Here is a 24,829-nt window from a genome sequence, read left to right on the forward strand (position 1 = left end):
ACAGATTACACACAGGTCACGGGCTAGTCTGGCTTCCTGTATCTTAGAGAAAGACTACACACAGGTCACGGGCTAGTCTGGCTTCCTGTATCCTAGAGACAGATTACACACAGGTCACGGGCTAGTCTGGCTTCCTGTATCTAAGAGACAGATTACACACAGGTCACGGGCTAGTCTGGCTTCCTGTATCTTAGAGACAGATTACACACAGGTCACGGGCTAGCCTGGCTTCCTGTATCTTAGAGACAGACTACACACAGGTCACGGCCTAATCTGGCTTCCTGTATCCTAGAGACAGATTACACACAGGTCACGGGCTAGTCTGGCTTCCTGTATCCTAGAGACAGATTACACACAGGTCACGGGCTAGTCTGGCTTCCTGTATTTTAGAGACAGACTACACACAGGTCACGGGCTAGCCTGGCTTCCTGTATTTTAGAGACACAGATTACACACAGGTCACGGGCTAGTCTGGCTTCCTGTATCTTAGAGACAAAGACTACACACAGGTCACGGGCTAGTCTGGCTTCCTGTATCCTAGAGACAGATTACACACAGGTCACGGGCTAGTCTGGCTTCCTGTATCTTAGAGACAGATTACACACAGGTCACGGGCTAGTCTGGCTTCCTGTATTTTAGAGACAGATTACACACAGGTCACGGGCTAGTCTGGCTTCCTGTATCTTAGAGAAAGACTACACACAGGTCACGGGCTAGTCTGGCTTCCTGTATCTGAGAGACAAAGATTACACACAGGTCACGGGCTAGTCTGGCTTCCTGTATCCTAGAGACAGATTACACACAGGTCACGGGCTAGTCTGGCTTCCTGTATCCTAGAGACAAAGATTACACACAGGTCACGGGCTAGCCTGGCTTCCTGTATCTTAGAGACAAAGATTACACACAGGTCACGGGCTAGTCTGGCTTCCTGTATCTTAGAGACAGATTACACACAGGTCACGGGCTAGTCTGGCTTCCTGTATCTTAGAGACAAAGACTACACACAGGTCACGGGCTAGTCTGGCTTCCTGTATCCTAGAGACAGATTACACACAGGTCACGGGCTAGTCTAGCTTCCTGTATCCTAGAGACAGATTACACACAGGTCACGGGCTAGTCTAGCTTCCTGTATCCTAGAGACAGATTACACACAGGTCACGGGCTAGTCTGGCTTCCTGTATCTTAGAGACAAAGACTACACACAGGTCACGGGCTAGCCTGGCTTCCTGTATCTTAGAGACAAAACTACACACAGGTCACGGGCTAGTCTGGCTTCCTGTATCCTAGAGACAGATTACACACAGGTCACGGGCTAGTCTGGCTTCCTGTATTTTAGAGAAAGACTACACACAGGTCACGGGCTAGTCTGGCTTCCTGTATCCTAGAGACAGATTACACACAGGTCACGGGCTAGTCTGGCTTCCTGTATCCTAGAGACAGATTACACACAGGTCACGGGCTAGTCTGGCTTCCTGTATCTAAGAGACAGATTACACACAGGTCACGGGCTAGTCTGGCTTCCTGTATCTTAGAGACAGATTACACACAGGTCACGGGCTAGCCTGGCTTCCTGTATCTTAGAGACAGACTACACACAGGTCACGGCCTAATCTGGCTTCCTGTATCCTAGAGACAGATTACACACAGGTCACGGGCTAGTCTGGCTTCCTGTATCCTAGAGACAGATTACACACAGGTCACGGGCTAGTCTGGCTTCCTGTATTTTAGAGACAGACTACACACAGGTCACGGGCTAGCCTGGCTTCCTGTATTTTAGAGACACAGATTACACACAGGTCACGGGCTAGTCTGGCTTCCTGTATCTTAGAGACAGACTACACACAGGTCACGGGCTAGTCTGGCTTCCTGTAACTTAGAGACAGACTACACACAGGTCACGGGCTAGTCTGGCTTCCTGTATCCTAGAGACAGATTACACACAGGTCACGGGCTAGCCTGGCTTCCTGTATCTTAGAGACAGATTACACACAGGTCACGGGCTAGTCTGGCTTCCTGTATCCTAGAGACAGACTACACAGAGGTCACGGGCTAGTCTGGCTTCCTGTATTTTAGAGACAGATTACACACAGGTCACGGGCTAGTCTGGCTTCCTGTATCCTAGAGACAGACTACACACAGGTCACGGGCTAGTCTGGCTTCCTGTATCCTAGAGACAGATTACACACAGGTCAGGTCACGGGCTAGTCTGGCTTCCTGTATCCTAGAGACAGACTACACACAGGTCACGGGCTAGTCTGGCTTCCTGTATCCTAGAGACAGATTACACACAGGTCACGGGCTAGTCTGGCTTCCTGTATCTTAGAGAAAGACTACACACAGGTCACGGGCTAGTCTGGCTTCCTGTATCTGAGAGACAAAGATTACACACAGGTCACGGGCTAGTCTGGCTTCCTGTATCCTAGAGACAGATTACACACAGGTCACGGGCTAGTCTGGCTTCCTGTATCCTAGAGACAAAGATTACACACAGGTCACGGGCTAGCCTGGCTTCCTGTATCTTAGAGACAAAGATTACACACAGGTCACGGGCTAGTCTGGCTTCCTGTATCTTAGAGACAGATTACACACAGGTCACGGGCTAGTCTGGCTTCCTGTATCTTAGAGACAAAGACTACACACAGGTCACGGGCTAGTCTGGCTTCCTGTATCCTAGAGACAGATTACACACAGGTCACGGGCTAGTCTGGCTTCCTGTATCTTAGAGACAGATTACACACAGGTCACGGGCTAGTCTAGCTTCCTGTATCCTAGAGACAGATTACACACAGGTCACGGGCTAGTCTAGCTTCCTGTATCCTAGAGACAGATTACACACAGGTCACGGGCTAGTCTGGCTTCCTGTATCTTAGAGACAAAGACTACACACAGGTCACGGGCTAGCCTGGCTTCCTGTATCTTAGAGACAAAAACTACACACAGGTCACGGGCTAGTCTGGCTTCCTGTATCCTAGAGACAGATTACACACAGGTCACGGGCTAGTCTGGCTTCCTGTATCTTAGAGACAGATTACACACAGGTCACGGGCTAGTCTGGCTTCCTGTATCTTAGAGAAAGACTACACACAGGTCACGGGCTAGTCTGGCTTCCTGTATCCTAGAGACAGATTACACACAGGTCACGGGCTAGTCTGGCTTCCTGTATCTAAGAGACAGATTACACACAGGTCACGGGCTAGTCTGGCTTCCTGTATCTTAGAGACAGATTACACACAGGTCACGGGCTAGCCTGGCTTCCTGTATCTTAGAGACAGACTACACACAGGTCACGGCCTAATCTGGCTTCCTGTATCCTAGAGACAGATTACACACAGGTCACGGGCTAGTCTGGCTTCCTGTATCCTAGAGACAGATTACACACAGGTCACGGGCTAGTCTGGCTTCCTGTATTTTAGAGACAGACTACACACAGGTCACGGGCTAGCCTGGCTTCCTGTATTTTAGAGACACAGATTACACACAGGTCACGGGCTAGTCTGGCTTCCTGTATCTTAGAGACAAAGACTACACACAGGTCACGGGCTAGTCTGGCTTCCTGTATCCTAGAGACAGATTACACACAGGTCACGGGCTAGTCTGGCTTCCTGTATCTTAGAGACAGATTACACACAGGTCACGGGCTAGTCTGGCTTCCTGTATTTTAGAGACAGATTACACACAGGTCACGGGCTAGTCTGGCTTCCTGTATCTTAGAGAAAGACTACACACAGGTCACGGGCTAGTCTGGCTTCCTGTATCTGAGAGACAAAGATTACACACAGGTCACGGGCTAGTCTGGCTTCCTGTATCCTAGAGACAGATTACACACAGGTCACGGGCTAGTCTGGCTTCCTGTATCCTAGAGACAAAGATTACACACAGGTCACGGGCTAGCCTGGCTTCCTGTATCTTAGAGACAAAGATTACACACAGGTCACGGGCTAGTCTGGCTTCCTGTATCTTAGAGACAGATTACACACAGGTCACGGGCTAGTCTGGCTTCCTGTATCTTAGAGACAAAGACTACACACAGGTCACGGGCTAGTCTGGCTTCCTGTATCCTAGAGACAGATTACACACAGGTCACGGGCTAGTCTAGCTTCCTGTATCCTAGAGACAGATTACACACAGGTCACGGGCTAGTCTAGCTTCCTGTATCCTAGAGACAGATTACACACAGGTCACGGGCTAGTCTGGCTTCCTGTATCTTAGAGACAAAGACTACACACAGGTCAGGCTAGCCTGGCTTCCTGTATCTTAGAGACAAAAACTACACACAGGTCACGGGCTAGTCTGGCTTCCTGTATCCTAGAGACAGATTACACACAGGTCACGGGCTAGTCTGGCTTCCTGTATTTTAGAGAAAGACTACACACAGGTCACGGGCTAGTCTGGCTTCCTGTATCCTAGAGACAGATTACACACAGGTCACGGGCTAGTCTGGCTTCCTGTATCCTAGAGACAGATTACACACAGGTCACGGGCTAGTCTGGCTTCCTGTATCTAAGAGACAGATTACACACAGGTCACGGGCTAGTCTGGCTTCCTGTATCTTAGAGACAGATTACACACAGGTCACGGGCTAGCCTGGCTTCCTGTATCTTAGAGACAGACTACACACAGGTCACGGCCTAATCTGGCTTCCTGTATCCTAGAGACAGATTACACACAGGTCACGGGCTAGTCTGGCTTCCTGTATCCTAGAGACAGATTACACACAGGTCACGGGCTAGTCTGGCTTCCTGTATTTTAGAGACAGACTACACACAGGTCACGGGCTAGCCTGGCTTCCTGTATTTTAGAGACACAGATTACACACAGGTCACGGGCTAGTCTGGCTTCCTGTATCTTAGAGACAGACTACACACAGGTCACGGGCTAGTCTGGCTTCCTGTAACTTAGAGACAGACTACACACAGGTCACGGGCTAGTCTGGCTTCCTGTATCCTAGAGACAGATTACACACAGGTCACGGGCTAGCCTGGCTTCCTGTATCTTAGAGACAGATTACACACAGGTCACGGGCTAGTCTGGCTTCCTGTATCCTAGAGACAGACTACACAGAGGTCACGGGCTAGTCTGGCTTCCTGTATTTTAGAGACAGATTACACACAGGTCACGGGCTAGTCTGGCTTCCTGTATCCTAGAGACAGACTACACACAGGTCACGGGCTAGTCTGGCTTCCTGTATCCTAGAGACAGATTACACACAGGTCACGGGCTAGTCTGGCTTCCTGTATCTAAGAGACAGATTACACACAGGTCACGGGCTAGTCTGGCTTCCTGTATCTTAGAGACAGATTACACACAGGTCACGGGCTAGCCTGGCTTCCTGTATCTTAGAGACAGACTACACACAGGTCACGGCCTAATCTGGCTTCCTGTATCCTAGAGACAGATTACACACAGGTCACGGGCTAGTCTGGCTTCCTGTATCCTAGAGACAGATTACACACAGGTCACGGGCTAGTCTGGCTTCCTGTATTTTAGAGACAGACTACACACAGGTCACGGGCTAGCCTGGCTTCCTGTATTTTAGAGACACAGATTACACACAGGTCACGGGCTAGTCTGGCTTCCTGTATCTTAGAGACAAAGACTACACACAGGTCACGGGCTAGTCTGGCTTCCTGTATCCTAGAGACAGATTACACACAGGTCACGGGCTAGTCTGGCTTCCTGTATCTTAGAGACAGATTACACACAGGTCACGGGCTAGTCTGGCTTCCTGTATTTTAGAGACAGATTACACACAGGTCACGGGCTAGTCTGGCTTCCTGTATCTTAGAGAAAGACTACACACAGGTCACGGGCTAGTCTGGCTTCCTGTATCTGAGAGACAAAGATTACACACAGGTCACGGGCTAGTCTGGCTTCCTGTATCCTAGAGACAGATTACACACAGGTCACGGGCTAGCCTGGCTTCCTGTATCCTAGAGACAAAGATTACACACAGGTCACGGGCTAGTCTGGCTTCCTGTATCTTAGAGACAAAGACTACACACAGGTCACGGGCTAGTCTGGCTTCCTGTATCTTAGAGACAGATTACACACAGGTCCCTCGCTAGTCTGGCTTCCTGTATCTTAGAGACAGATTACACACAGGTCACGGGCTAGTCTGGCTTCCTGTATCCTAGAGACAGATTACACACAGGTCACGGGCTAGTCTAGCTTCCTGTATCCTAGAGACAGATTACACACAGGTCACGGGCTAGTCTAGCTTCCTGTATCCTAGAGACAGATTACACACAGGTCACGGGCTAGTCTGGCTTCCTGTATCTTAGAGACAAAGACTACACACAGGTCACGGGCTAGCCTGGCTTCCTGTATCTTAGAGACAAAAACTACACACAGGTCACGGGCTAGTCTGGCTTCCTGTATCCTAGAGACAGATTACACACAGGTCACGGGCTAGTCTGGCTTCCTGTATTTTAGAGAAAGACTACACACAGGTCACGGGCTAGTCTGGCTTCCTGTATCCTAGAGACAGATTACACACAGGTCACGGGCTAGTCTGGCTTCCTGTATCCTAGAGACAGATTACACACAGGTCACGGGCTAGTCTGGCTTCCTGTATCTAAGAGACAGATTACACACAGGTCACGGGCTAGTCTGGCTTCCTGTATCTTAGAGACAGATTACACACAGGTCACGGGCTAGCCTGGCTTCCTGTATCTTAGAGACAGACTACACACAGGTCACGGCCTAATCTGGCTTCCTGTATCCTAGAGACAGATTACACACAGGTCACGGGCTAGTCTGGCTTCCTGTATCCTAGAGACAGATTACACACAGGTCACGGGCTAGTCTGGCTTCCTGTATTTTAGAGACAGACTACACACAGGTCACGGGCTAGCCTGGCTTCCTGTATTTTAGAGACACAGATTACACACAGGTCACGGGCTAGTCTGGCTTCCTGTATCTTAGAGACAGACTACACACAGGTCACGGGCTAGTCTGGCTTCCTGTAACTTAGAGACAGACTACACACAGGTCACGGGCTAGTCTGGCTTCCTGTATCCTAGAGACAGATTACACACAGGTCACGGGCTAGCCTGGCTTCCTGTATCTTAGAGACAGATTACACACAGGTCACGGGCTAGTCTGGCTTCCTGTATCCTAGAGACAGACTACACAGAGGTCACGGGCTAGTCTGGCTTCCTGTATTTAGAGACAGATTACACACAGGTCACGGGCTAGTCTGGCTTCCTGTATCCTAGAGACAGACTACACACAGGTCACGGGCTAGTCTGGCTTCCTGTATCCTAGAGACAGATTACACACAGGTCACGGGCTAGTCTGGCTTCCTGTATCCTAGAGACAGATTACACACAGGTCACGGGCTAGTCTGGCTTCCTGTATCCTAGAGACAGACTACACACAGGTCACGGGCTAGTCTGGCTTCCTGTATCCTAGAGACAGATTACACACAGGTCACGGGCTAGTCTGGCTTCCTGTATCCTAGAGACAGATTACACACAGGTCACGGGCTAGTCTGGCTTACTGTATCCTAGAGACAGATTACACACAGGTCACGGGCTAGTCTGGCTTCCTGTATCCTAGAGACAGACTACACACAGGTCACGGGCTAGTCTGGCTTCCTGTATCCTAGAGACAGATTACACACAGGTCACGGGCTAGTCTGGCTTCCTGTATCCTAGAGACAGATTACACACAGGTCACGGGCTAGTCTGGCTTCCTGTATCCTAGAGACAGATTACACACAGGTCACGGGCTAGTCTGGCTTCCTGTATCTTAGAGACAGATTACACACAGGTCACGGGCTAGTCTAGCTTCCTGTATCCTAGAGACAGATTACACACAGGTCACGGGCAGAGCTTCCTGTATCCTAGAGACAGATTACACACAGGTCACGGGCTAGTCTGGCTTCCTGTATCCTAGAGACAGACTACACACAGGTCACGGGCTAGTCTGGCTTCCTGTATCCTAGAGACAGATTACACACAGGTCACGGGCTAGTCTGGCTTCCTGTATCCTAGAGACAGATTACACACAGGTCACGGGCTAGTCTGGCTTCCTGTATCCTAGAGACAGATTACACACAGGTCACGGGCTAGTCTGGCTTCCTGTATCCTAGAGACAGACTACACACAGGTCACGGGCTAGTCTGGCTTCCTGTATCCTAGAGACAGATTACACACAGGTCACGGGCTAGTCTGGCTTCCTGTATCCTAGAGACAGATTACACACAGGTCACGGGCTAGTCTGGCTTCCTGTATCCTAGAGACAGATTACACACAGGTCACGGGCTAGTCTGGCTTCCTGTATCTTAGAGACAGATTACACACAGGTCACGGGCTAGTCTAGCTTCCTGTATCCTAGAGACAGATTACACACAGGTCACGGGCTAGTCTAGCTTCCTGTATCCTAGAGACAGATTACACACAGGTCACGGGCTAGTCTGGCTTCCTGTATCCTAGAGACAGACTACACACAGGTCACGGGCTAGTCTGGCTTCCTGTATCTTAGAGACAGATTACACACAGGTCACGGGCTAGTCTGGCTTCCTGTATCTTAGAGACAGATTACACACAGGTCACGGGCTAGTCTGGCTTCCTGTATCCTAGAGACAGATTACACACAGGTCACGGGCTAGTCTGGCTTCCTGTATCTTAGAGACAGATTACACACAGGTCACGGGCTAGTCTGGCTTCCTGTATCCTAGAGACAGACTACACACAGGTCACGGGCTAGTCTGGCTTCCTGTATCTTAGAGACAGATTACACACAGGTCACGGGCTAGTCTGGCTTCCTGTATCTTAGAGACAGATTACACACAGGTCACGGGCTAGTCTGGCTTCCTGTATCTTAGAGACAGATTACACACAGGTCACGGGCTAGTCTGGCTTCCTGTATCTTAGAGACAGACTACACACAGGTCACGGGCTAGTCTGGCTTCCTGTATCTTAGAGACAGATTACACACAGGTCACGGGCTAGTCTGGCTTCCTGTATCTTAGAGACAGATTACACACAGGTCACGGGCTAGTCTGGCTTCCTGTATCTTAGAGACAGATTACACACAGGTCACGGGCTAGTCTAGCTTCCTGTATCTTAGAAACAGACTACACACAGGTCACGGGCTAGTCTGGCTTCCTGTATCTTAGAGACAGATTACACACAGGTCACGGGCTAGTCTAGCTTCCTGTATCTTAGAGACAGACTACACACAGGTCACGGGCTAGTCTGGCTTCCTGTATCTTAGAGACAGACTACACACAGGTCACGGGCTAGTCTAGCTTCCTGTATCTTAGAGACAGACTACACACAGGTCACGGGCTAGTCTGGCTTCCTGTATCCTAGAGACAGACTACACACAGGTCACGGGCTAGTCTGGCTTCCTGTATCTTAGAGACAGACTACACACAGGTCACGGGCTAGTCTGGCTTCCTGTATCCTAGAGACAGACTACACACAGGTCACGGGCTAGTCTAGCTTCCTGTATCTTAGAGACAGATTACACACAGGTCACGGGCTAGTCTGGCTTCCTGTATCTTAGAGACAGATTACACACAGGTCACGGGCTAGTCTGGCTTCCTGTATCTTAGAGACAGATTACACACAGGTCACGGGCTAGTCTAGCTTCCTGTATCTTAGAGACAGATTACACACAGGTCACGGGCTAGTCTAGCTTCCTGTATCTTAGAGACAGATTACACACAGGTCACGGGCTAGCCTAGCTTCCTGTATCTTAGAGACAGATTACACACAGGTCACGGGCTAGCCTGGCTTCCTGTATCTTAGAGACAGATTACACACAGGTCACGGGCTAGTCTGGCTTCCTGTATCTTAGAGACAGATTACACACAGGTCACGGGCTAGCCTGGCTTCCTGTATCTTAGAGACAGATTACACACAGGTCACGGGCTAGCCTGGCTTCCTGTATTTTAGAGACAGATTACACACAGGTCACGGGCTAGTCTAGCTTCCTGTATCTTAGAGACAGATTACACACAGGTCACGGGCTAGCCTGGCTTCCTGTATCTTAGAGACAGATTACACACAGGTCACGGGCTAGCCTGGCTTCCTGTATCCTAGAGACAGATTACACACAGGTCACGGGCTAGTCTGGCTTCCTGTATCCTAGAGACAGATTACACACAGGTCACGGGCTAGTCTGGCTTCCTGTATCTTAGAGACAGATTACACACAGGTCACGGGCTAGCCTGGCTTCCTGTATCTTAGAGACAGATTACACACAGGTCACGGGCTAGCCTGGCTTCCTGTATCTTAGAGACAGATTACACACAGGTCACGGGCTAGTCTGGCTTCCTGTATCCTAGAGACAGATTACACACAGGTCACGGGCTAGTCTGGCTTCCTGTATCTGAGAGACAGATTACACACAGGTCACGGGCTAGTCTGGCTTCCTGTATCTGAGAGACAGATTACACACAGGTCACGGGCTAGTCTGGCTTCCTGTATCCTAGAGACAGATTACACACAGGTCACGGGCTAGTCTGGCTTCCTGTATCCTAGAGACAGATTACACACAGGTCACGGGCTAGTCTGGCTTCCTGTATCTTAGAGACAGATTACACACAGGTCACGGGCTAGCCTGGCTTCCTGTATCTTAGAGACAGATTACACACAGGTCACGGGCTAGCCTGGCTTCCTGTATCTTAGAGACAGATTACACACAGGTCACGGGCTAGTCTGGCTTCCTGAATCCTAGAGACAGATTACACACAGGTCACGGGCTAGCCTGGCTTCCTGTATCTTAGAGACAGATTACACACAGGTCACGGGCTAGTCTGGCTTCCTGTATCCTAGAGACAGATTACACACAGGTCACGGGCTAGCCTGGCTTCCTGTATCTTAGAGACAGATTACACACAGGTCACGGGCTAGCCTGGCTTCCTGTATCTTAGAGACAGATTACACACAGGTCACGGGCTAGTCTGGCTTCCTGTATCCTAGAGACAGATTACACACAGGTCACGGGCTAGTCTGGCTTCCTGTATCTGAGAGACAGATTACACACAGGTCACGGGCTAGTCTGGCTTCCTGTATCCTAGAGACAGATTACACACAGGTCACGGGCTAGTCTGGCTTCCTGTATCTGAGAGACAGATTACACACAGGTCTTTATGGATGCTTTATGTTGTTCTCTCCAATGATAACACAGTCTTATCACTGTATCCTGAACAGGTGAAAACGTGATGCCATTCTGTAAAAACACATCACTGATAGTAATCAGGTTAAACCGCACCAATGTGACCAGATCAGAGAAATGACTGGGCTGTAGAAGGCTTTGAAAAAGTAAGCTTTCGTCCCAAATGGCACCCTAGTCCCATAGGGCTCAACTCAAAAGTAGTGCACTTTAGGAAGAAAATAAGGTGCTATTTAGAACCTATAAAAGGGTTCTTCGGCTGTCCCCATAGGAGAATCCTTTGAAGAACCCTTTTGGTTCCAGGTAGAACCCTTTTGAGTTCCATGTAGAATCTTGTACACAGAGAGTTCTACATGGAACCAAAAATGGTTCTTCAAAGGATTCTCCTATGGGGACAGCCAAAGAACCCTTTTGGAACCCTTGGGGTTTCATTTGGGACGCAGCCTAAAGCTAATAAACAAGCTGGTGGCCTGAGAGAGCAGAATGGAAGAATGTAACCTGTGGGGCCTCGGACGAAAGAAAAGGAGAATGGAAGACCAAATAGATGAGAGAAGGATGACAACATGAACAGGATAACCAGACAACATCAACAGGATAACCAGACAACATGAACAGGATAAACAGACAACATGAACAGGATAAACAGACAACATGAACAGGATAAACAGACAACATCAACAGGATAAACAGACAACATGAACAGGATAAACAGACAACATGAACAGGATAAACAGACAACATCAACAGGATAAACAGACAACATGAACAGGATAAACAGACAACATGAACAGGATAAACAGACAACATGAACAGGATAACCAGACAACATGAACAGGATAAACAGACAACATGAACAGGATAAACAGACAACATGAACAGGATAACCAGACAACATGAACAGGATAACCAGACAACATGAACAGGATAAACAGACAACATGAACAGGATAACCAGACAACATGAACAGGATAACCAGACAACATCAACAGGATAAACAGACAACATCAACAGGATAACAGGATAACCAGACAACATGAACAGGATAAACAGACAACATGAACAGGATAAACAGACAACATGAACAGGATAACCAGACAACATGAACAGGATAACCAGACAACATGAACAGGATAACCAGACAACATGAACAGGATAACCAGACAACATGAACAGGATAAACAGACAACATGAACAGGATAACCAGACAACATGAACAGGATAAACAGACAACATCAACAGGATAACCAGACAACATGAACAGGATAAACAGACAACATGAACAGGATAACAGGATAACCAGACAACATGAACAGGATAACCAGACAACATGAACAGGATAACCAGACAACATGAACATGATAAACAGACAACATGAACAGGATAACCAGACAACATGAACAGGATAACCAGACAACATGAACAGGATAAACAGACAACATCAACAGGATAACCAGACAACATGAACAGGATAAACAGACAACATGAACAGGATAAACAGACAACATGAACAGGATAACCAGACAACATGAACAGGATAACCAGACAACATGAACATGATAACCAGACAACATGAACAGGATAACCAGACAACATCAACAGGATAACCAGACAACATCGGAAGACAGAGAGAGAGAGGAGACTGGAAGATTGTAACCTGTTTGGTCAGCTTGCGTAGTTGATCTGTCAACTTGGCGTTCATCTCATCAAACTTCCTGAAGGCCTGCGTTGGTCAAACACAACAGAGACATGATCAGAGACAGGAATATTTACCTCAGAATATACAAAGAGCAGCAACAATGACACAGGACTTTAAAGTCTCTGCAATGTAGAGGACTGGTTCATTACATTGTGGAACATTCAGGTCACTGGCTAAAACATGAGACAGAAATGTATGTGTGTAGTAGTGGTGTGTTTAATGCTACAGATGGTTGATGCTAGTAGAGAATGATTAGTACTAGAGAGTAGGTAGTATAGAGTGATTAGTACTAGACAGTAGGTAGTACACAGTTATTAGTACTAGTAGGCAGTAGGTTGTATACAGTGATTAGTACTAGACAGTAGGTAGTATAGTGATTAGTACTAGTAGAAGGTAGTATAGAGTGATTAGTACTAGGAAGTAGGTAGTATAGAGTGATTAGTACTAGGTAGTAGGAATATGGGGTGATTAGTACTAGGTAGTAGGTAGTATAGTGATTAGTACTAGGCAGTAGGGAGTATGGGGTGATTATTACTAGGTAGTAGGGAGCATGGGGTGATTAGTACTAGGTAGTAGATAGTATATAGTGATTAGTACTAGGCAGTAGGGAGTATGGGGTGATTATTACTAGGTAGTATGTTGTATACAGTTATTAGTATTAGGTAGTAGGTAGTATAGGGTGATTATTACTAGAGAGTAGGTAGTATAGAGTGATTAGTACTAGGTAGTAGGTTGTATACAGTTATTAGTATTAGGTAGTAGGTAGTATAGGGTGATTATTACTAGAGTAGGTAGTATAAAGTGATTAGTACTAGAGAGTAGGTAGTATAGGGTGATGATTACTAGAGAGTAGGTAGTATAACGTGATTAGTACTAGGTAGTAGGCAGTATAGTGATTAGTACTAGGCAGTAGGTCGTATAGAGTGATTAATACTAGTGGGCAGTAGGTTGTATACAGTGATTAGTACTAGACAGTAGGTAGTACACAGTTATTAGTACTAGGTCATAGGGAGTATGGGGTGATTAGTACTCTGTAGTAGGGAGTATAGTGATAGAACTAGGTAGTAGGGAGCATGGGGTGATTAGTACTAGGTAGTAGGGAGTATAGTGATAGAACTAGGTAGTAGGTAGTATAGAGTGATTAGTACTAGGTAGTAGGTAGCATAGGGTGATTATTACTAGAGTAGGTAGTATAAAGTGGTTAGTACTAGGTAGTAGGTAGTATAGTGATTAGAACTAGGTAGTAGGTAGTATAGTGATTAGTACTAGGTAGTAGGTAGTATAGTGATTAGTACTAGGTAGTAGGTAGTATAGAGTGATTAGTACTAGGTAGTAGGTAGTATAGTGATTAGTACTAGGTAGTAGGTAGTATAGGGTGATTAGTACTAGGTAGTAGGTAGTCTAGTGATTAGTACTAGGTAGTTGGTAGTATAGAGTGATTAGTACTCGGTAGTAGGTAGTATAGAGTGATTAGTACTAGGTAGTATAGTGATTAGTACTAGGTAGTAGGTAGTATAGGGTGATTAGTACTAGGTAGTAGGTAGTCTAGTGATTAGTACTAGGTAGTAGGTAGTATAGAGTGATTAGTACTAGGCAGTAGGTAGTATAGTGATTAGTACTAGGTAGTAGGTAGTATAGTGATTAGAACTAGGTAGTAGGTAGTATAGAGTGATTAGTACTAGGTAGTAGGTAGTATAGTGATTAGTACTAGACAGTAGGTAGTATAGAGTGATTAGTACTAGGTAGTAGGTAGTATAGTGATTAGAACTAGGTAGTATGTAGTATAGTGATTAGTACTAGGTAGTAGGTAGTATAGTGATTAGAACTAGGTAGTAGGTAGTATAGGGTGATTATTACTAGAGAGTAGGTAGTATATAGTGATTAGTACTAGTAGGGGGTAGTATAGTGATTAGTACTAGGCAGTAGGTAGTATAGAGTGATTAGTACTAGGTAGTAGGTAGTATAGTGATTAGAACTAGGTAGTAGGTAGTATAAAGTGATTACTACTAGGTAGTAGGTGGTACAGGGTGATTATTACTAGAGAGTGGGTAGTATAGAGTGATTAGTACTAGGTAGTAGGTGGTACAGGGTGATTATTACTAGAGAGTAGGTAGTATAGAGTGATTAGTACTAGGTAGTATGGGGTGATTAGTACTAGGTAGTAGGTAGTATAGTGATTAGTACTAGGTAGTAGGTAGTATGGAGTGATTAGTACTAGGCAGTCGGTAGTATAGTGATTAGAACTAGGTAGTAGGAAGTATAGTGATTAGAACTAGGTAGTAGGAAGTATAGTGATTAGTACTAGGTAGTAGGTAGTATGGAGTGATTAGTACTAGGTAGTAGGTGGTACAGGGTGTAAATGGTGTGTCGTTTTGTTGTTACCTCCTCTGGAGCTGTCTGGCAGGTCAACATGGCATCCAGAAACTCATACAGATACTGGAACGGTAGAGACCACATAGATCAACTGTTTATTACATAGCAGGAGAAGGAGGACCAGAAAATGAATTGGGGATGTGTCGCAAGAACAGGATTTATATAGAGGTCTTTCAATCTAGAACAGTATTTATATAGAGGTCTTTCAATCCCACAGGATTTATATAGAGGTCTTTCAATCCCACAGGATTTATATAGAGGTCTTTCAATCCCACAGGATTTATATAGAGGTCTTTCAATCCAGAACAGGATTTATATAGAGGTCTTTCAATCTAGAACAGGATTTATGTAGAGGTCTTTCAATCCCACAGGATTTATATAGAGGTCTTTCAATCCCACAGGATTTATGTAGAGGTCTTTCAATCCCACAGGATTTATATAGAGGTCTTTCAATCCCACAGGATTTATGTAGAGGTCTTTCAATCCCACAGGATTTATATAGAGGTCTTTCAAACCCACAGGATTTATATAGAGGTCTTTCAATCCCACAGGATTTATATAGAGGTCTTTCAATCCAGAACAGGATTTATGTTCAGGTCCTTCAATCCCACAGGATTTATATAGAGGTCTTTCAATCCCACAGGATTTATATAGAGGTCTTTCAATCCCACAGGATTTATATAGAGGTCTTTCAATCCAGAACAGGATTTATATAGAGGTCTTTCAATCCTACAGGATTTATATAGAGGTCTTTCAATCTAGAACAGGATTTATATAGAGGTCTTTCAATCCTACAGGATTTATATAGAGGTCTTTCAATCCAGAACAGGATTTATATAGAGGTCTTTCAATCTAGAACAGGATTTATATAGAGGTCTTTCAATCCCACAGGATTTATATAGAGGTCTTTCAATCCAGAACAGGATTTATATAGAGGTCTTTCAATCCCACAGGATTTATATAGAGGTCTTTCAATCTAGAACAGGATTTATATAGAGGTCTTTCAATCCCACAGGATTTATATAGAGGTCTTTCAATCCCACAGGATTTATAGAGGTCTTTCAATCCAGAACAGGATTTATGTTCAGGTCCTTCAATCCCACAGGATTTATATAGAGGTCTTTCAATCCCACAGGATTTATGTAGAGGTCTTTCAATCCCACAGGATTTATATAGAGGTCTTTCAATCCCACAGGATTTATGTAGAGGTCTTTCAATCCCACAGGATTTATATAGAGGTCTTTCAATCCCACAGGATTTATATAGAGGTCTTTCAATCCCACAGGATTTATATAGAGGTCTTTCAATCCCACAGGATTTATATAGAGGTCTTTCAATCCCACAGGATTTATATAGAGGTCTTTCAATCCAGCACAGGATTTATATAGAGGTCTTTCAATCTAGAACAGGATTTATATAGAGGTCTTTCAATCCCACAGGATTTATATAGAGGTCTTTCAATCTAGAACAGGATTTATATAGAGGTCTTTCAATCCCACAGGATTTATATAGAGGTCTTTCAATCCCACAGGATTTATATAGAGGTCTTTCAATCTAGAACAGGATTTATGTAGAGGTCTTTCAATCCCACGTGGAAAATGTAATGTGGACAGCACATCAGGGTCAGACTAACATGTATGCTTTTGAAGTAAACTATCTGTCACGTTCTGACCTTTATTTCCTGTGTTTTGTATTTAGTTAGTATGGTCAGGGCGTGAGTTGGGTGGGCAGTCTATGTTTGTTTTTCTATGTTTCGGCCTAGTATGGTTCTCAATCAGAGGCAGGTGTCGTTAGTTGTCTCTGATTGAGAATCATACTTAGGTAGCCTGGGTTTCACTGTGTGTTTGTGGGTGATTGTTCCTGTCTCTGTGTGTGCACCAGATAGGACTGTTTTGAGTTTTCACATTTCTTGTTTTTGTTAGTTTGTTCATGTGTACCTTAATGTATTAAAAAGAACCATGGACAATTACCACGCCGTGTATTGGTCCTCTGATCCGTTTCGCCTCTCCTCTTCGGAAGAAGAGGAGGAAATTCATTACAGAATCACCCACCAAAATCGGACCAAGCGGCGTGGTAAAGGACAGCGACGACAGCAGCATCAACAACAGAGGCCACCATCACAGGACTCCTGGACATGGGAGGAGATACTGAACGGAGAGGGACCCTGGGCACGGGCTGGGGAAAATCGCAGCCCCAAAGCAGAGCTGGAGGCAGCGAAAGCTGAGCGGCGGCAATATGAGGAGCCAGCACGGCAGTGCGACAGGTACGAGAGGCAGCCCCAAATTTTTTTTTTTGGGGGCACACGAGGTGTGGTACTAAGCCAGGTAGCAGACCTGAGCTCACTCCTCGTGTTCATGATAAGCAGCGCATTACTGGTCAGGCACCGTGTTATGCGGTTAAGCGCACGGTGTCGCCAGTGCGTGTCCATTGCCCGGTGCGCTATAGGGCAGCCCCGAGAGTGCCATGCGAGTGTGGGCATTGAGCCAGGGCGTATGGTGCCTGCTCAGCGGGTCTGGTCGCCGGTACGCAGTCTTGGTCCAGGTTATCCTGCGCCGGCTCTGCGTGCTGTGTCTCCGGGTGCTGGGAGGGTGCAGTGCGTCCTCTGCCTGCGCTCCGCTCGTACCGGGCAACTGTGGGAGTGGAGCCTAGGGGAGAGGTGCGTGTAGTAAGCACTAGATCTCCCGTGCTTACCCACAGCCCGGTTCAACCTGTGCCTGCACTCTGGAGGGTCCGGGCTAGAGTAGTTGTCCAGCCTGGGGAAGTGGTGCCAAGGTTGCGCACCAGAGCTCCAGTGCTCCCTCACAGCCCGGTCTTTCAGGCTCCTCCTAACACCAAGCCTCCTGAAGGTCTCCCCAGCCTGGTGGTTCCTGTGGCAGCCCCACGCACCAGGCTGTCTCTCAGTCTCCTCCCTGCAGGTGCTCCCGCCTGTCCGGCGCCGCTGCCGGAGCGTCCCGCCTGTCCGGCGCCACTGCCGGAGCTCCCGCCTGTCCGGCGCCGCTGCCGGAGCCTCCCGCCTGTCCGGCGCCACTGCCGGAGCCTCCCGCCTGTCCGGCGCCGCTGCTGGAGCGTCCTGCCTGTCCGGCGCCACTGCGGAGCCTCCCGCCTGTCCGGCGCCGCTGCCGGAGCGTCCCGCCTGTCCGGCGCCGCTGCGGAGCGTCCCGCCTGTCCGGCGCCGCTGCGGAGCGTCCCGCCTGCCCTGCGCCGTTGCCGGAGCGTCCCGCCTGCCCGGGCGCCGCTGCCGGAGCGTCCCGCCTGCCCGCGCCACTGCCGGAGCCTCCCGCCTGTCCGGCGCGCTGCCGGAGCGTCCCGCCTGTCCGGCGCCGCTGCCGGAGCCTCCCGCCTGTCCGGCGCCGCTGCCGGAGCCTCCCGCCTGTCCGGCGCCGCTGCCGGAGCCCCTCAGCCCAGAGGCGCCAGAGCCCCTCAGCCCAGAGGCGCCAGAGCCCCTCAGCCCAGAGGCGCCAGAGCCCCTCAGCCCAGAGGCGCCAGAGCCCCTGCCCCTCTGTCCAGAGCTTCTGCCCCTCTGTCCCGAGCTGCCCCTCTGTCCAGTGGGGTCATTGAGAGGGGTTGCCATGGTGAGAAAGCCACGGAGGCGGACAATAAAGCGGACTAAGACAATGGTGAAGTGGGGTCCGCGTCCCGCGCCAGAACCGCCACCGCGGACAGACGCCCACCCAGACCCTCCCCTATAGGTCAAGGTTTTGCGGCCGGAGTCCGCACCTTTGGGGGGTACTGTCACGTTCTGACCTTTATTTCCTGTGTTTTGTATTTAGTTAGTATGGTCAGGGCGTGAGTTGGGTGGGCAGTCTATGTTTGTTTTTCTATGTTTTGGTTATTTCTATGTTTCGGCCTAGTATGGTTCTCAATCAGAGGCAGGTGTCATTAGTTGTCTCTGATTGAGAATCATACTTAGGTGGCCTGGGTTTCACTGTGTGTTGGTGGGTGATTGTTCCTGTCTCTGTGTGTGCACCAGATAGGACTGTTTTTGAGTTTTCACATTTCTTGTTTTTGTTAGTTTGTTCATGTGTACCTTAACGTATTAAAAGAACCATGGACAATTACCACGCCGCGTATTGGTCCTCTGATCCGTTTCGCCTCTCCTCTTCGGAAGAAGAGGAGGAAATTCATTACACTATCCCTAGTGACTGACCGTAGGGATGTAGTATGAACATATAGGACAATACAAGGGACCTGTGGTTCTTACCGGGGTGAGGAACTTGTAGGTGAGGTGTGCATTCTCTGCCATCACATCAGCAGCCAGATCAAAATACTGAGACAGAGAGAGTATAGTAGATATACAGTAGAGTACAGTAGTAGACTACAGTAGTAGAGTACAGTATAATAGTAGAGTACAGTATAACAGTAGGTGAGGTGTGCATTCTCTGCCATCACATCAGCAGCCAGATCAAAATACTGAGACAGAGAGAGTATAGTAGATATACAGTAGAGTATAGTAGAGTACAGTATAACAGTAGAGTACAGTATAACAGTAGAGTACAGTATAGTACAGTAGAGTACAGTATAACAGTAGAGTACAGTATAACAGTATAATATATTTGACTACAGTATAATATAGTAGAGTACAGTATAACAGTATAATATTGTAGAGTACAGTATAATAGTATAATATATTAGACTACAGTATAATATAGTAGAGTACAGTATACTAGTATAATAGAGTAGAGTACAGTATAATAGTATAATATAGTAGAGTACAGTAGAGTATAGTATAATATAGTAGAGTACAGTATAACAGTATAATAGAGTAGAGATAGTATAATAGTGTAATATAGTAGAGTGCAGTAGAGTATAGTATAATATAGTAGAGTACAGTATAATAGTATAATAGAGTAGAGATAGTATAATAGTATAATATAGTAGAGATTATAATAGTATAATATAGTAGAGTACAGTAGAGTATAGTATAATATAGTAGAGTACAGTATAATAGAGTAGAGATAGTATAATAGTATAATATAGTAGAGTACAGTAGAGTATAGTATAATATAGTAGAGTACAGTATAATAGTATAATATAGTAGAATACAGTAGAGTATAGTATAATATAGTAGAGTAAGTATAATAGTATAATATAGTAGAATACAGTATAATAGTATAATAGTGTAGAGTACAGTATAATAGTATAATATATTAGACTACAGTATAATATAGTAGAGTACAGTATAATAGTATAATAGAGTAGAGTGCAGTAGAGTATAGTATAATATAGTAGAGTACAGTAGAGTATAGTAGAGTACTGTATAATAGTATAATATACTATAGTACCGTAGAATACCCTACCTCATATTTGCAGTATAGTATAGTATAATATAGTAGAGTACTGTATAATAATATAATATACTATAGTACCGTAGAATAACCTACCTCATATTTGCAGTATAGTATAATATAGTACTGTATAATAGTATAATAGAGTAGAGTACAGTAGAGTATAGTATAATATAGTAGAATACCCTACCTCATATTTGCAGTATAGTATAATATAGTACTGTATAATAGTATAATAGAGTAGAGTACAGTAGAGTATAGTATAATATAGTACTGTATAATAGTATAATAGAGTAGAGTACAGTAGAGTATAGTAGAGTACTGTATAATATACTATGGTACCGTAGAATACCCTACCTCATATTTGCAGTATAGTAGCAGCAGGTTTCCGAAGGTGACCGGGGGAAGGGGATCTGCTGCAGGAGGAAGGCCAGTTTCTCAAAACCCTCCGATGGCTTCTTATCCATGTTCATCAGGGCCTGGTTGTGGAGCGTTACTGGATCCAGCTCCTACAAGACAACAGACATGTGGAAATAACTATTTGTTCTTTAACTAACTTGCCTAGTTAAATACAGGATCAAATAAAACAAATTTAAAGGATATTTCATTGTCCATTGGTTAGAAGGAGAATGTCTCCACACACACACACACACACACGTCACAACAGCTTTCTGTCTGACAGAGTGCTCCTGGTCCCCTGATCCCCATCAGTGTGTGAGTGTTGATATACCGGGGCGGCAGCGTAGCCTAGTGGTTAGAGCGTTGGACTAGTAACCGGAAGGTTGCGAGTTCAAACCCCCGAGCTGTCGTTCTGCCAGGCAGTTAACCCACTGTTCCCAGGCCCTCATTGAAAATAAGAATATGTTCTTAACTGACTTGCCTGGTTAAATAAAGGTAAAATAAAAATAATAAAAATAGATGGTCACTAGAGGGCAGCACCCACTGAGCCACAGATAGAGATGTACCTTACAGCATTCACTGTCTCCAACCTACATGAGTGGTAAGGGCTGACATATGTACACACACAAGTACACACACAGTACCTCCTCTGATCTGGGAGGCATGTCAGTCAAGGCCTCCTGAGCTGCATCGCCTGGAGACAGACAGACAGAGAGACCGAGTTGAGCTTACTTACTAGCCCTTATGCAGTTTAAGTAAAAAATAGATAAGTTTTAAAAAATTATAATAAAAGTAACAAGAAATTAAAGAGCAGCAGTAAAATAACAATAGCGAGGCTATATAATGCGCGAGGTAATTGAGGTACATGTAGGTAGAGTTAAAGTGACTACGCATAGATTATAAACAGAGAGTAGCAGCCTGGTATACTATGAGAACGGACAGTTTTTCAGCTGGTAATTTCTGACAGCCTGGTCACAGTACACCCCCTGGATAGAATGCTAGTCCATCACAGTACACGCCCTGGATCACAGTACACCCCCTGGACAGAATGCTAGTCCATCACAGTACACCCCCTGGACAGAATGCTAGTCCATCACAGTACACCCCCTGGACAGAATGCTAGTCTATCACAGTACACCCCCTGGACAGAATGCTAGTCTATCACAGTACACCCCCTGGACAGAATGCTAGTCTATCACAGTACACCCCCTGGACAGAATGCTAGCCTATCACAGTACACCCTGGATCACAGTACACCCCTGGACAGAATGCTAGTCTATCACAGTACACCCCTGAACAGAATGCTAGTCTATCACAGTACACCCCTGGACAGAATGCTAGTCTATCACAGTACACCCCTGGACAGAATGCTAGTCTATCACAGTACACCCCTGGACAGAATGCTAGTCTATCACAGTACACCCCCTGGACAGAATGCTAGTCTATCACAGTACACCCCTGGACAGAATGCTAGTCTATCACAGTACACCCCCTGGATCACAGTACACCCCTGGACAGAATGCTAGTCTATCACAGTACACCCCCTGGACAGAATGCTAGTCTATCACAGTACACCCCCTGGATCACAGTACACCCCCTGGACAGAATGCTAGTCTATCACAGTACACCCCCTGGACAGAATGCTAGTCTATCACAGTACACCCCCTGGACAGAATGCTAGTCTATCACAGTACACCCCCTGAACAGAATGCTAGTCTATCACAGTACACCCCCTGGACAGAATGCTAGTCTATCACAGTACACCCCCTGGACAGAATGCTAGTCTATCACAGTACACCCCCTGGACAGAATGCTAGTCTATCACAGTACACCCCCTGGACAGAATGCTAGTCTATCACAGTACACCCCTGGACAGAATGCTAGTCTATCACAGTACACCCCCTGGACAGAATGCTAGTCTATCACAGTACACCCCCTGGACAGAATGCTAGTCTATCACAGTACACCCCCTGAATAGAATGCTAGTTTATCACGGTACACCCCCTGGACAGAATGCTAGTCTATCACAGTACACCCCTGGACAGAATGCTAGTCTATCACAGTACACCCCTGGACAAAATGCTAGTCTATCACAGTACACCCCTGGACAGAATGCTAGTCTATCACAGTACACCCCCTGGACAAAATGCTAGTCTATCACAAAGCATTAGACACCAATCTATCTCCTTAATGCTGAGAGTCAAGCAGAGAGTCAATCAGGTCCCATTTTTACAGTTTTTGTTACGACTCGGCCGAGGATTGAACTCCCAACCCTCCAATCTCAGGGCGGATACTCTAACCACAAGGCTGCTTGAATGTACTCACAGTTTTTGAGCTGGTATTCTATAGCAGCCTTGAGGTTGAAGCCTTCTATGAGGGCGGTCTCATGTAGGATCAGGGTGTTCCCAACACTCCTCACGTCAATGCCCTCTGTCGTCATGCCAACGCTCAGCTCTGGACGACGAGAACACACACACACAGCACAGAGAGACACAGGATGGTCAGGGGAAAACATGGATGAGAAGGAGGGTCACTAAGGGAAAACCCCAACAGAGTGATCAAGGTATCTAACTAAACAGGTGTGCTGTCATTTTAAAGCCGACCTGGATGTTCCCTGATCCCTCTCTCGATGATCTCTCCCATGAAGTTGAGGGCCTGACCATACTGTTTCATACTGTAGTAGCACAGACCTATGTTGTAGGACAGTTCTGAGACAGGAGGGAGGAGAGAGAGGCAGGGAGAGGAGAGAGAGGGAGGGAGGGAGAGGAGGAGAGAATTAGGGGGGAGAAGAGAGAGAGGGAGGGAGAGGAGGAGAGAATTATGGGGGAGGGAGAGAAGGAGAGCATTAGGGGAGAGGTGAGAGAGGGAGGGAGAGGAGGAGAGAATTAGGGGGGAGAGGAGAGAGAGGGAGGGAGAGGAGGAGAGAATTAGGGGGGAGGGAGAGAAGGAGAGAATTAGGGGAGAGGTGAGAGAGGGAGGGAGAGGAGGATATAATTAGGGGGAAGAAGAGAGAGAGGGAGGGAGAGGATGAGAGAATTAGGGGGAGGAAGAGAGAGAGGGAGGGAGAGGAGGAGAGAATTAGGGGGAGAGGAGAGAGATTCAGCAAATGCAAGAGACTTGTAGGACAGGCAAAAGGTTAGACGTTTTCCTTGGGGTGTGTGTGAGTGTGTGTGTGAGTGTGTGTGTGCGTGCAGTTACCTGGTTGGTAGCCCAGCACCTGCATGGCAGACATGAACTTCTTGCAAGCCTCCTCGTACTCCCCCTCCTTGTAGAGTAGACAGCCCATGTCCACGTCATAGTCTGGGTCGTCCTGGGGAAGCTGCTCTACCAGTGTCTGACAGGGAGAGGATTCATAAAGGCCTTATAAGAGGTCATAAAGGGTTATAGGGAGTCATAAGGGCGTATTCGTTGAGAAAATGTGTTATAAGGGGTCTCAAGGGTTTCTACATGGATCAAAAACACTAACTAAGCAGTTATAAGAGGTTATATTAAGTTCTCCTGACCTCATGACATACAGTAACTACCAGGTTATATTAGGTTCTCCTGACCTCATGACATACAGTAACTACCAGGTTATATTAGGTTCTCCTGACCTCATGACATACAGTAACTACCAGGTTATATTAGGTTCTCCTGACCTCATGACATACAGTAACTACCAGGTTATATTAGGTTCTCCTGACCTCATGACATACAGTAACTACCAGGTTATATTAGGTTCTCCTGACATACAGTAACTACCAGGTTATATTAGGTTCTCCTGACCTCATGACATACAGTAACTACCAGGTTATATTAGGTTCTCCTGACCTCATGACATACAGTAACTACCAGGTTATATTAGGTTCTCCTGACCTCATGACATACAGTAACTACCAGGTTATATTAGGTTCTCCTGACCTCATGACATACAGTAACTACCAGGTTATATTAGGTTCTCCTGACC

The 24,829-nt window shown here is 46.6% G+C and overlaps 1 protein-coding gene and 1 long non-coding RNA gene across 16 annotated transcripts in view; one reads left to right on the forward strand and one right to left on the reverse strand.

The window, feature by feature from the left end:
* Positions 1-24,829, reverse strand: part of LOC127924156 (tetratricopeptide repeat protein 30A-like) — a 55,105-nt gene that overhangs the window by 19,310 nt on the left and 10,966 nt on the right. Inside the window, 9 exon segments of the mRNA XM_052508623.1 lie at positions 12,785-12,850; positions 15,209-15,262; positions 19,401-19,466; positions 20,842-20,897; positions 20,900-20,993; positions 21,528-21,577; positions 23,209-23,337; positions 23,487-23,591; positions 24,082-24,217. Of these exon segments, the coding sequence (XP_052364583.1) occupies positions 12,785-12,850; positions 15,209-15,262; positions 19,401-19,466; positions 20,842-20,897; positions 20,900-20,993; positions 21,528-21,577; positions 23,209-23,337; positions 23,487-23,591; positions 24,082-24,217 (756 nt within the window).
* On the forward strand, positions 15,269-16,845 carry LOC127924157 (uncharacterized). Of its 15 annotated transcripts, none has more exons than XR_008116947.1 (4): positions 15,269-15,763; positions 15,826-16,197; positions 16,318-16,377; positions 16,408-16,570. It is a non-coding gene; the product is annotated as an uncharacterized LOC127924157 (long non-coding RNA). The 15 variants fall into 15 exon arrangements; XR_008116946.1 differs by having other exon boundaries at positions 15,826-16,009; positions 16,074-16,227; positions 16,348-16,570; XR_008116950.1 differs by having other exon boundaries at positions 15,269-15,703; positions 15,826-15,885; positions 16,010-16,227; positions 16,348-16,570.

This window comes from Oncorhynchus keta, unplaced genomic scaffold (assembly GCF_023373465.1).
Source record: "Oncorhynchus keta strain PuntledgeMale-10-30-2019 unplaced genomic scaffold, Oket_V2 Un_contig_3749_pilon_pilon, whole genome shotgun sequence".
NCBI classification, from domain to species: Eukaryota; Metazoa; Chordata; class Actinopteri; order Salmoniformes; family Salmonidae; genus Oncorhynchus; species Oncorhynchus keta.